The sequence below is a fragment of the Xenopus laevis genome, chromosome 4L, assembly GCF_017654675.1.
Source record: "Xenopus laevis strain J_2021 chromosome 4L, Xenopus_laevis_v10.1, whole genome shotgun sequence".
Taxonomy (NCBI): Eukaryota; Metazoa; Chordata; class Amphibia; order Anura; family Pipidae; genus Xenopus; species Xenopus laevis.
Window position 1 is genome coordinate 102,884,408 of NC_054377.1, and position 13,347 is coordinate 102,897,754.

Genomic DNA, 13,347 nt, shown 5'->3' on the forward strand with positions numbered 1-13,347 from the left:
CATGGCATACCCAGATTTAAATCCCTCTGGCAGTGGCAGCAATTAGAGCATACAATGTGACATAGGGTTATTATTTATCATATCAAGAAAGTATTTTACTTAATTATGTGGACTTTTCATTAGCCTGTATTTGTCTCCTCCAAGGTACCCATTAGCTGCTGCTGACTGAGCCTAAATGTTATTACCAGAAACCCGTAAAATGGACTGAAATAACACAATTAAGTCTGTTTAACAAAAATATAAAAATGTATAAATTTACTTACCAAACCTATAAATTTTTTATTCTCTCCAGAAAAATGATTTACAGAAACTTACAGTGCTCATGCTTCCTGAGACATCAAGGACTAAAGACACAACTCTCTCAGAATACTGCAGTACTGAGAATGAAGGGACTGGGATATTGAAGTCAGCCCGAGGAGCAGTGGATTTTATGTCAGTGGAGTTCTTAATAACATCCCAAGTGCTGCGAGAGTCACACATTCGATTCTGTAGAGTTGGAGCTTCGTGATTATGCTTACTGTCACAAAATTCTGAAACCTGAAAAAAAAGAAAGTTAAAAAGCTGGGGCTTTGCAGAGTGCAGAAATAATGGAAGTGTTTAGGTGACAAAATGTAATTTTTTTTTGAAAAATCGACATCAACAAAAAAAACCCTGTTATCCATAAAAAACATAATCATGACCATTCATAAATCAGGCCCTTGTTGTTAGTGGCAACCACACAGTCTGATGCCATAAGATGAATCTTTGCATTATGACTTGGTAGAAAGTTACTTAAGTTGATGGCACCATGTACAGATTTGGCATGAAGTTACGCGTTCCGCCGGCGGCAAAAAAATTGCCATGCATCTCGTTTAATTCTGCACGCCAAAATTAAAAGACAGGCAACAAAAAAAGGTGTGCGCGACAAATGCATATGTCATTTTATTCTTCCCCTGTCCTTCCACATCAACTAAAGGGATTTATGCTGTCCTACTGTCTATATAAGGACATACACATAAATATATGGTTTATTCATTTTAATGTTGGATACAAGGCACCCAGATATTATGTGTTGGTGGACAGATTTATTAGTAGCTTTGCCTGTGTTTGCAAGCTATTAGTAATATATAAATTATAGATGGTACTTTTACAGCAACATAGTGTAGTAGTGTAGATACCAGTGCCAGTTGACCAGAGGTAATGTCAAAAATCACAGACGTTTTTAAGAAACTGACAACATGGGAGCCTTTTTTCTATTGAGAAAGCAATTGTAGCCTAGTATATAGGAGGTTCTCTAACAATGTAGGGCACATGTGCTACAGTATATTGAGCAAACATGCATGTGATTTTGCCTTTGCAGTTTTTAATTGTAGCCCAAAAGCAAAAAAATGTGCTTAAAACAAAAGACTCTAATGTAGTTTGCTACAAAAATTACACGCACTTAAAAAATTTTGGCAAAACGGGACAGATTCACTCATCACTAGTCACTTAATATTTCCTTATGCAAATAAAAAATGTGTTTTAGCAATGCATAATAAGAAGCTAACTTGTAGAATGTTTAATTAAATACCCTGTAATTGCTAAAGCTTATGATCATTTCTGTAACGTCAAGAGGATATTAAGGCCAATGCCAAAGTTTAGGAAGAGCAATCTACATAGTGTTGGGGAAAAATCCAAAGACCAGAGATCACTTGAGGTAGAAAGGGTTAACCAAGTTTATTAACTATATAATAAACATACACGAGCTACGTGGTTCCTGTACTCAAGTGAGACAGAATACAGAACAAAGGATTGACCAGACATTATATACCCTCTGCTAAGAGCTTTCATGCGAAAGCTATATAAAGGGAGTATGAAGGGAGTACAGGGGAGTGATAGTGAATACTCCTCAGTGTCCAATTAACCGTATGGGAAAATCTAAGGAGTATCTTCAAGGACGATTCACCTAGGTACAGGAATACAATAACAAGCTATAATACTGATAAGAACCCACTCAGATGGTACACAGGCTTAGGGAAGGCTTGAAACAGTTTCTAGAAGGGCCCCATGGGCACTTTGAAACTGTCCACTCCACTAAGGGGGCTTGGAATGTAAGGGCCAAGCATGGCCTGCAAAACTTTTCCTCCACAATTGGAACATAGTAACAAAGTGTCCTGGAGTTGTAGTTATACAGGAGTCTATACTAGTCCATCCCTAAGTGTGTTAATACTCTCTTTCAAGATATATTATTATATATACCTTTAATACAGTGATCCACAAACTTACAGACAAAAAAAACCTTGCTTATGGAAAGTTTTAGGCAATAAGATATTTAGGGAGTATACTCACAGAGGGGAGTGCCTGCAAATACATGATGGACTCCTTGACAAATTGGTACGTCTCAGGTACAAAGACACAGCCATCTTCATAAAGGCCTGTTTGTTGGTCAAAGAGGCAAGCACACTGATTCCCTTGACAGTTTTGCTTTGTGTAGGTACCAATAATATCAGCAGAACACCTGTGCAAGAAAGAAGCAGAATTTTCATTTTTGCTTGAATTGTAGTAAGTTGGCTAATTTTTAAATATAAGTGGACAAATATTAGTAAGCAGAAATCATTTAAGTAGAAAGAGTAGAAATGTATGTTTGTATTCTGTAATATATTAGAAAAATTAGGGTTATATCTATCTATTCACCAGATTTAAAATATATCATTAACTAATCCAACACTTTGTGCATGTCTTTATTTCTTTATTCTCTTTTATTAACCTTATCACTATTCTCTCCATCTACCCAGGGCAATCCTGGCCCCCTTGTCGCCTGAGGCAATTGCACTCTCAGCTCTAGAAGAGCTGAATTTCTGAAAATTAATCTCTTGAAGTTACCAGGAGCAGCATTTTTGACGGCCCTGCTAATCATCAGGACGCTGCAGCCTGAGACGAGTTTCTCAACTTGCCTCTGCATCTACTCTTAGGCTAGGACCAGATGGGGCCAAAATCCTGTTGAAAAGAGGATACTGGTCGCAGTAGGGGCTAAAATCGGCCTGCGGATTTCAGCAGGCTGATTTTGGCCACTAATTTAGGGTATAAAATAGCATAGGATTTTAAGACAAGAAGTAAAAAAAAAAAATTACATTATTTTAAACATTGCTTTTTGTTTGACAATACAGACAGCACCAAACAAAGTACAGTTATACAGTAGCTAAGGCATAGGGAAGAATAGGTGCCAGGCTAGCATTCTCACAGTGATATGATATTTCTAGCACTATGTGTTAGACTATGAACATATATCCAGGTCTGTGATTCTCTGGATTGTAGTTCAGTAACAAAAAACTATTTCTGCGCCACACATACTCTAAGGGGCAGATTCATTAAGGGTCGAATTTGGAAGGTAAAAATACTTCGAAATTCGACCCTCGAATTGAAATCCTTCGACTTCGAATATCGAAGTCGAAGGATTTAGCGCTAATCCTGCGATCGATCGATCGAACGATTAAATCCTTCGAATCGAACGATTCGAACGATTGTAATCCAACGATCGAAGGAAAATCCTTCGATCAAAAAAAGGTTAGCAAACCTATGGGGACCTTCCCCATAGGCTAACATTGACTTCGGTAGGTTTTATCTGCCGAAGTAGGGGATCGAAATTTTTTTTAAAGGGAAAGTACTTCGACTATCGAATGGTCGAATAGTCGAACGATTTTTACTTCGATTCGTTCGATTTCGTTCGAATTCGAACGAATTTAACCAATTCGATGGTCGAAGTACCCAAAAAATACTTTGAAATTCGAAGTATTTTTCATTCGAATCCTTCACTCGAGCTTAGTGAATCGGCCCCTTAGTGGTTATTTATAATACAAATAGCGCCAATGAATGCTCGGTCACGCACTTTTATTCCACCCAGAAGCAAGCACCAGTGAAGTGGAGTTCATTAACATTTTCACTGCCATAAAGGTCTTGCAGGGAAATGCTGTTGAATGAAAAACATACCTTGTAGCTTCTACTTTCCCATTTCCAGCAAAATAAAATGGTTTGTCGTGGTTGTATTCATCAAAGACGCCCCATCGTAAATGTGCCCATTCGTGCACAAACACTCTCCCTGGAAATAACACAAATTACAGGGGTGAATGCCATCCATGGTTTCTGTGTCCATAAATGCAGTTAGCTAACTAATAAAGCAAACATTTGGGAAAAGATGTGTTATCTGTAGAACTGGGGAATATAGCGGGATTCCCACCAACTTGATATGTTTTTGTGACAGTCAGGAAAGTGTTTAAAGTACTGGAACCTTTTCAAAGTATTTATTGCTGTGATCTGATCAAAGTGTCAGTTCGTCAAAACAACTTTAAGTGGTCAAATCCATTCAATGTTATGAGGTGTTAGCCCATCAAATCATTAATACCAAGAATTAAAGAACACTGCATTATTATTTTTATTATTATTATTATTATTATTATATTGCATCTTAAATCGAGATCACCACATTACTCCTGAACTATTAGCTTCTTCTGCACCACCTCAACAACAAGATGCATTACAGGTTTTTATGGCTGTTGTATTATGTATAGATGATGGGTTAGAGCCCCACTTAAAACCTCAGTTTTGCTCACACCGTTCTCTAGCATTTTTTGTGCAACTAAGTACAGTTTGTGCCATTTGAGTGCCATTTACTGCATATTTTTTTCACGTTGCTTCCTTATTGGGGCATTAGTTTATCTTTATAAAGTTGTTATTTGGAATCTTCTTCACACAAACCAATTAAAGCAATAAACATGTTGCAATCAAACATTTTAATTTCAATAGGCATTCTTGTTCATGCCATTGTTTTATGGCCAGTGTTTGGTCAGGGACTTCTCTAAATTATGACAAAGTTAGAGATACACAAAGATATTGCTTTATCAACTTTATCAACCATTCAACCATAATTCCAAAAATATCTGGAATAGCACTTAATTATTCTCTCCAGATCTGACCCTCCAGTTGGCCTTTAATAGAATTGCTCCAAAAAAACTAAGGGGTGTTTAGAATGAGCCCTCAATCACAGAATATGCTATAAAGTGTTTGGTGAGCAGTGTTTTTCCTAAAGGTGTTAGAGAGAAAGCCTGGGTACCTACTAACAAGCTACTCCCTTGTCTCCTAAGAAATAAAAGACCCTGAATTGGGGATAACAGTTCCTGCATTTACAACCGGATTGCTTCAAAGATTATAAACTTCTGGAAGGAGTCAGGTCCCTTATGGGTAATAGACCCTTCACCATTATCTGTCTATAAAATTACACATTTGTCATAAAGGTTAATTCGATTCTATACAAAACTACTGATAACATAAATACATTCTCATAATCACCTCGAGGTCCATAAACTGAAATCATTTTGTCATTCACTAAGAAGTCAGGTGTCAAATGAATGTATCTTCCTGGTTCCCCACATCTTCCATATTGCAGAGTATATGGATCATCTCCAAATTTTCTATGATTCTCAGCAATGATCACATCTGCCTGGCAAGGCCAAAGAAATGTTACAGCAATGCTTTTTTTTGCCCAGACTCTGTATAACTGGTTTAATAATGAAGAGTTGCTGGTTTTACTATTACCTATACCGTTATATGAATAATAAATTATAATGCCACTTGTTTATTCTAAGGTATTATCCATGCAAAACCCCTAACAGAAGAAATGTGCTGTTAAAAGTGTATCTTTTATGTACTGATTAATAAAAACAATGTTATATATAAAGATGTACAGAGTTTCCATCTGCATGAAATTTGTTATGACTTCTGTGGCACAGCAAACAATGAACTGAGTAGGATCAGGTGTGGGCTTCCAAATGGGACTGCGAGGAAACATTGAAACACAAATGAAATAAAGTAAGCACAGCAGACTATATACTGGTTATAGTGAGTAGTTATTAATGTAAAGCTTATTAATGTAAAAGCCAAGTGGCAGCACATCATACAAAAGCATATGTGTTGGTTTGCAGTTTCTTAAAGGGATCCTATCATCGGAAAACATGTTTTTTTCAAAACGCATCAGTTAATAGTGCTACTCCAGCAGAGTTCTGCACTGAAATCCATTTCTCAATAGAGCAAACAGATTTTTTTTATATTCAATTTTGAAATCTGACATTTGGCTAGACATTTTGTCAATTTCCCAGCTGCCCCTGGTCATGTGACTTGTGCCTGTACTTTAGGAGAGAAATGCTTTCTGGCAGGCTGCTGTTTTTCCTTCTCAATGTAACTGAATGTGTCTCAGTTTTTACTATTGAGTGTTGTTCTTAGATCTACCAGGCAGCTGTTATCTTGTGTTAGGGAGCTGTTATCTGGTTACCTTCCCATTGTTCTTTTGTTTGGCTGCTGGGGGGGGAAAAGGGAGGGGGTGATATCACTTCAACTTGCAGTACAGCAGTAAAGAGTGATTGAAGTTTATCAGAGCACAAGTCACATGACTTGGGGCAGCTGGGAAATTGAAAATATGTCTAGCCCCATGTCAGATTTCAAAATTGAATATAAAAAAATCTGTTTGCTCTTTTGAGAAATGGATTTCAGTGCAGAATTCTGCTGGAGCAGCACTATTAACGGATTCATTTTGAAAAAATTTTTTTTCCCATGACAGTATCCCTTTAAAATTAAGTGAGAAGTAAATTCAGCACCTGGCAGCAGGAAGAGCCTTCTGTTTTAGCACTATCTTTTTTTTTTCAAGATGACATCAATTTGGCATATTCTATGTTCATTTAGCAATGATGAAAACAAAGAATAGTAAGGAACTCTACTTAACATTTTCATTATTATCTCTCACTCTGCTCAGATCAATTAAAAATAGAAAACCATATCTCTGTCATTGAATCTCTGAATTGTTACACATGAGCCCAAGGAAAAACAATAAATGGGAAATAATAAATTCAGAAGTCAGAAATATGCATGAATTTGTAAACTAGCTATCTCTTGTGTCATTTTAGCACTACCTTTACCTAAATAAATCAGTAATGTTATAGGTATTTTTTGAATAAATGTAAATGTACAGGGGAACTATGATGAATGAAAATATATTGTTATTACTTAAATTAATATTTTATTAGGCTCTAAAAAAGACAGCTGCTTAACCTTGTTCCAGGTGTGTTGCATTCTGGGAGAACAGAGCTGTGTTTTTTGGGTGTAGCAGGAAAGAACATAGATTAAAATGCTTGGCACAGATACCAGATCACTTAACAAAGAGGTCCGTGCAACCCTTGTGCTCAGGTATCAGAGGGCAAGCTCAGTTAATGATCACCATGTCATTGCCAGCTTGTAGAACATACTGAGTATCATTTTCACCACATGACAACCTTTAATACTGGGGAATATTTGCATAAACCATTCCTGCAATGGCAAAGCTGTTACAGAAAAGCACACACAAATCAATGTGAACAAACTCACAGAGAGTTAGTAAAGTGGACTTACCTTATCATATGTTTCTGTTTTGGGCTTTGGATAGTTGTTTTTTGACCATTTTTGTGGAAGTAAAATTTTAGCACTTTTTATGAAGAGTCTTTGCTTTGTAGCATTGAACAAATACTGGTTGGCTTCTTTCACCATATTCTAGAAAAAAACATGTATTTATTTCATTTGAATATTATAGGTTCAAACAGTCCTTATGAAAGGAGTAAAGTTATTGAACTGGCAAAAGCACTTTATTAATTATATATATATATATATATATATATATATATATATATATATATACACACACAAAAAGAGTTTGTAAGTTCTAACAAGCAGGGACTACTTAAACTACCAAATATGAATGCTCGGGACCTGGGGTTTTCCGTATAAAGGATCTTTCCGTAATTTGGATATTCATACTTTAAGGGGCCGATTCACTAAGGGTCGAATATCGAGGGTTAATTAACCCTCGATATTCGACTAGGAATTAAAATCCTTCGACTTCGAATATCGAAGTCGAAGGATTTAGCGCAGATAGTTCGATCGAACGATCGAAGGATAATTCCTGCGATCGAAAGATAAAATCTTTCGAATCGAATGATTCCAAGGATTTTAATCCAATGATCGAAGGAATATCCTTCGATCAAAAAAAGTTAGGCAAGCCTATGGGGACCTTTCCCATAGGCTAACATTGACTTCAGTAGCTTTTAGATGGCGAACTAGGGGGTCAAAGTTTTTTTAAAGAGATAGTACTTCAACTATCGAATGGTCGAATAGTCGAACGATTTTTACTACGAATCCTTCGATTCGAAGTCGTAGTCGAAGGTCGAAGTAGCCCAAAAAAAACGTCGAAACTTCGAATCCTTCACTCGGCCCTTTGTCTACTAGAAAATAATGTAAACATTAAATAAACCCAATAGATTGGTTTTGCCTCCAATAAGGATTAATTATATCTTAGTGGTACTGGTACTGTTTCATTATTACAGAGAAAAATTCAATCATTTTTAAAAATGTGATTATTTGAATTTGGATTTAAAATGGAGCTTTCTGGATAACTGGTTTCTGGATAACAGATCCCATACCTGTATTTGTAAACCATATGCATTTTTGAAATCTACACATCAATTATACAGTGTTATGAAATATGTTGGTGTAGTTTAAATAATCATTAATATTAGATAGATATTAAGATAGCAATTGTTTTACACTAATGGCAATTATCACTATATTAATCCTGTTCACTTTGTGCTTTGTCCACTTTGTTTAGTCTTCAGAAATGATAAAACAATTAAATATTTATTAAAAATAGCAAATATTTAGCATTTGGTTTTACCTGAATATTCTCAATAATCTTAGGATCTTCTGTCACGTTAGGATGAATTGCAATAACAATATCTTCATATCCCCCACCATTTAGCTTGATCATGGAAGCCCATGTTGAACAACACAGTGAAACTATTAAAGCCGATGGTAACAAGCTCCGCAGATACATTGTGTTTCTGTAACCCACCAAGTGAACCGATGCAGGAATATTCCTGGTATAAATAGACACTACAATATTTCCGCATGTATCTTCTTTGGACTTTGCAATGAGAACGTGGTTACCTTTATGAAAGATTAATTGGCAGTAATTTTTATAGCAATTGGTAGATGATTCAATTTTATAGGAAAAGAAATAAAAGTTAACACCTTATGCAAAGATTATTTTTTTCAAAATTGTCTTTATTGATTAATAGTTTGGTTTAGCACTTTGTACTTGCATTTGCTTTGGATCAAATTAATTGTTACGTTTTCCTGTTTGGCAACCATCCTTATAACATCCTATAGCCCTTCAGTAGAATTAACATCCATTACAAGAAGCTAGCTGTTAAACCCTGGTAAGGTGGGAGTCAGGACACAGGGTGCCTTACAAATGGCCATGCTCACCAATGCCATTTTGCAGCATAGACTTTCTGCAGAGGCATTAACAGCAATCTAACTGCCCTGTTGTTAGCAGATGGGCAGCACAGAAGAGCATTCAGGCACAATCAACACAGCCAATAAAAAAGCCATGGGCTAGGGCAGATGACCAGTACTGAAATATGTAGACAAACTGTGGTCAAAGTTATTATAGAAAAATAGACACAAATACTACCATTCACTTAACATTAGTTTATTCCCCTGCCATGAGGCAAAGTAAATGCTCTCCTCTAACTTTAAGAGAAAAATTTCCATTTTATTAAGTGCAATGGTACCCATCCCCCCCCCTGCCCCCACCTTGTGCCTGACAGGGAAAATACTAAGAATCGCTACAACAGAAATAATTATAAAAATAAGATAATTTAGGGGAATTTATTTACCAGGTGTACAAAGTGCAATTTTCAACCCAGTTTTTTACCTGCAATGCAGCATTTTCCCCTAAAATTCCAACATAATTGCAGCTACTTGAGAAGCAGACATGAAAAGGGGACTCCTCAATTTGACCCTTTGGAGCTATCCCACTGCACTGCATTATTACATACCTTAATGAAACCAGGAGACAGAGATGGGGTAAAATGGCCACAGCATTTATTCACATTTTATCAAATAAATTGGACCTTGCCAGCCTAACCAGAGGCAATATTCTAAAGCCAGAATTTAACAAGAGATCGCTACTATGCTGTGCCGCCAACATGAGAGAAGTTCAGCAGCCCTGCTGCCGAACCTACATCTGTAGTGTCTCGATGATAGGAAATCCAAGCAGGCTACCCCCTAGCACAAGCAGTAGTAGCGTCTGTATCAATCAATCCACTGTGCAGTCACAGGAGAGAACCTCCTTTCTCCCTCTTCTAAACTTACTTGTGCAGTACTCTGGCAAGGTCCTACCACTGCTGTGACAAATACAACTTGAAATATAATATCATATGTGCACTGTTTTGATCCAGAGAAATGGCAAAAAACCCAGTCCGAAGCCAGTGCCAATTGTGCTTCAAGAGGTAAAACATACCTTCCTGACCCCGTTTGCATTATATCATTACCTATTGGTGTCTGGAAACCTACTAGCCATACTAACAGAGGATCTTACTGTATGTAGGTTCCCTTCTACAGTGGCAATGGATTGTCCTCTGCACACCTGGATACAGCAAGGAAAGTTAACCTCTACCCAAACGGAATGTAAGTCAAGGCAGACGCTGTTATAGTTGTAGTTATAGTTGTAGCTACCATATGCTGGTTCTCACTGATATCCTTGTAGGGACAACTGTACTGTAATCCCCCTCATATAAACACTGGAACTACCTCTGCCCCAGGCACACAGAGCAAATAACAGTGTACATCTACAGAATATTATTAGTTAAGTTTAGGGGTTGCTACAAATTATCAAGCAGAAGATGAGGTTGTCCTGTAATATAAGCTGATGCTACAGGCTGATTAATAAATTTGAAAGCTAGTTGCACTGGTTTTCTGTGCTGCCATGTTGTAATTATCTGTATTAATTACTAAGCAGCCTTAAATTGTGACATTTCTATTCTATGTGTACTGTATATATTTGAGCTGGTCCCCAAGCTCAGTAAGTGACAGCAGCATAGAGCATGTGCAGTGGATCAGCAGAAAAGAAGATGGGGAACTACTGGGTCATTTTTACAGACACAGAATGTCCCTGCTAAAGGGCTGTGGTTGCCTTGGGTTGGTACAGAAACCCAAAACATAATGTACAACATTTCTAGCTACTTCTTTAGTTAAGCTTTAGTTCTCCTTTAATACAACTCAGTAAAAATAGAGGTCAAAATCAGACTACGAGCTGCTGAATCAAGTAACTATATCTATAGAAATACTGTGCAATAGGCAAGTTACTGTAATTAAGCTCTGTCCCACTGTTCTCTCTGTATACCACAACTGCAGTACTCTGTATCCTCTAATGAGTTGCAGTAGCAGCCACCCAGTGTCACAGGCTGGATTTCTATATAATACAGAAGGTGCTTTTCGGCCCAGGCTGACTGCCATGCTGCCTTAGTGACTAATGTGAGATTAATGGTTGGTGCAGGCTGAAAGGTCCTGTTCTGTGTAGAGGTCTTTTGGTTCATGTTGCAGCCTGAGGTAGTTGTGGTCAAAGTGGTGTATCATGGTGCACTAAAGGTCAGGGTTCTGTCTGTGTCTAGAAGTTAGACTGGTTTCACCCAGTTAGTGATGACACTTGCTTTTTCTTACCAGCCATTGCCCTTCTGAGCCCCCCAGCCACTGGCGTAACTAGATATTACTGGGCCCCACAGCAAATTATTTTTCAGGCCCCCAAAATGTTTTGGGGTTGACTTGTTTCTCCAATATTTATTGAAATTTTATATGAATTAGGGCCCATGGGGCCCCTATACCTCCTGGGCCCCCCTGCAGCCGCAGGGTCTGCTTCCTCTATAGTTACGCCCCTGCCCCCAGCAATAGGGGTATCTGCTGTATTTAAAGGAGAAACCAATGCAACTAGCATCAGAATTTAATTATCAGCCTTGTAACATCAGCTTATATTACAGTATAACTTCATTTTCTGCTTGATAATTTGGGACGATCCCTAAACTTAGCTTCTCAACAGCTGCTCTGAGCCCACTGAATGTGATACAGGATGCCCTCTAGTTTTAAGTACACTCTGTCCTATGTGACCCAAAAAAGCTCTAGCCTATGTTAGCTTAGCAGAACCTCTGACATTTGCTAGAACATGACTTGTGTAGTCCTAGGGTCAACTTTGATGGCAGGTAAAGATAGTTAACTTCTTCTTCATGAAATATCTTCTTATTTACAGAATCAAAATCTATTGGCTTTTTATGCATGAGTTTGAGTATCTGTCCAGTAGGTACAGACAGTCTCTGTCTCTGTGATTTGCCTTTCAACCATCACTCTTAATCTTTTTCACACCTGGAAACCTTCATGGGTAACCATGTATAGTTTTCTTACTTTTCTAGGTTGTTATATTCTGCCATCCATTTAAATGCTCTATATAAGGAACCCCACCAGTCAGATGCATCTTCTTACCTTTAGGTGTGTTGACTAGGGATGTAGCGAACGGCGGAAAAAATGTTCGCGAACATATTCGCGAACTTGCGTCAAAAATACGAACAGGTCGCGAACGTCGCAAACCCCATAGACTTCAATGGGAAGGCGAATTTTAAAAGCTAGAAAAGACATTTCTGGCCAGAAAAATGATTTTAAAGTTGTTTAAAGGGTGCAACGACCTGGACAGTGGCATGCCAGAGGGGGATCAAGGGCAAAAATGTATCTGAAAAATACATTGTTGACACAGCGCTGCGTTTTGTGCTGTAAAGGGCAGAAATCACACTACGTCACTCAGGTGATGTTTCTGGACACGGAATGTGAAAAAGCTCACACAGCTAGGTGGCACTTGGTTAAAGACTGGGCAAACAATGCCTGCAAGGGCAACGTATACAGTAGTGGGTACGGAATATATTATTGCTGCTGTAAAAACATCACTCAGGTGATGTTTACGGACACGGAATTATTATTGTTATTTAGACAGAATGTGAAAAAGCTCACACAGCTAGGTGGCACTTGCATACCTCCCAACTGTCCCTCTTTTGACCACTCAACCCCCTGTCCCTCTTTTGTACTGGAAAGTCCCTCTTTTCTCTGAACTGAACAGCCAGAAAAAAAACAGTTTCTAACTTAATTAGCTTTTGGCAGAGAGCTCAGAACAGCTAACAGGTGCAAATAAGATACTTTGTAACAATTTTGACTCTGGTTGGTGCTGGTAGTGGTGAACTACTAGGAGGAGCAGCACACCAGTCCCACTCCCCAACACAGCTAGACTAATAGCACTGGGCTCTTATAGTAGCAAAGTAAAAAAACAAAAAAGAAAATAAAAGCAGTCCTTACAAGGACTATTGGGTTACAGGCAGCAGTCAGCAGATGAGATCAGAAGCAGTGCCCACAGCAGCTACATACAGAGCACTGCAGTAGAAGGTAGATTACTAGCCAGCAAAGCTAACTAACCTAAACTCACTGTCCCTCAAATCCCTG

The 13,347-nt window shown here is 37.9% G+C and overlaps 1 protein-coding gene across 1 annotated transcript in view; it reads right to left on the bottom strand.

The window, feature by feature from the left end:
* Nucleotides 1–8,907, bottom strand: part of clca4.1.L (chloride channel accessory 4 gene 1 L homeolog) — a 35,759-nt gene extending 26,852 nt beyond the window's left edge. The window contains 6 exon segments of the mRNA NM_001280666.2: nt 316–537; nt 2,308–2,476; nt 3,946–4,054; nt 5,302–5,452; nt 7,390–7,527; nt 8,705–8,907. Coding sequence (NP_001267595.1) covers nt 316–537; nt 2,308–2,476; nt 3,946–4,054; nt 5,302–5,452; nt 7,390–7,527; nt 8,705–8,863 — 948 coding nt within the window. The 5' untranslated portion in view covers nt 8,864–8,907.
* Between the last annotated feature and the right edge of the window lie 4,440 nt (nt 8,908–13,347).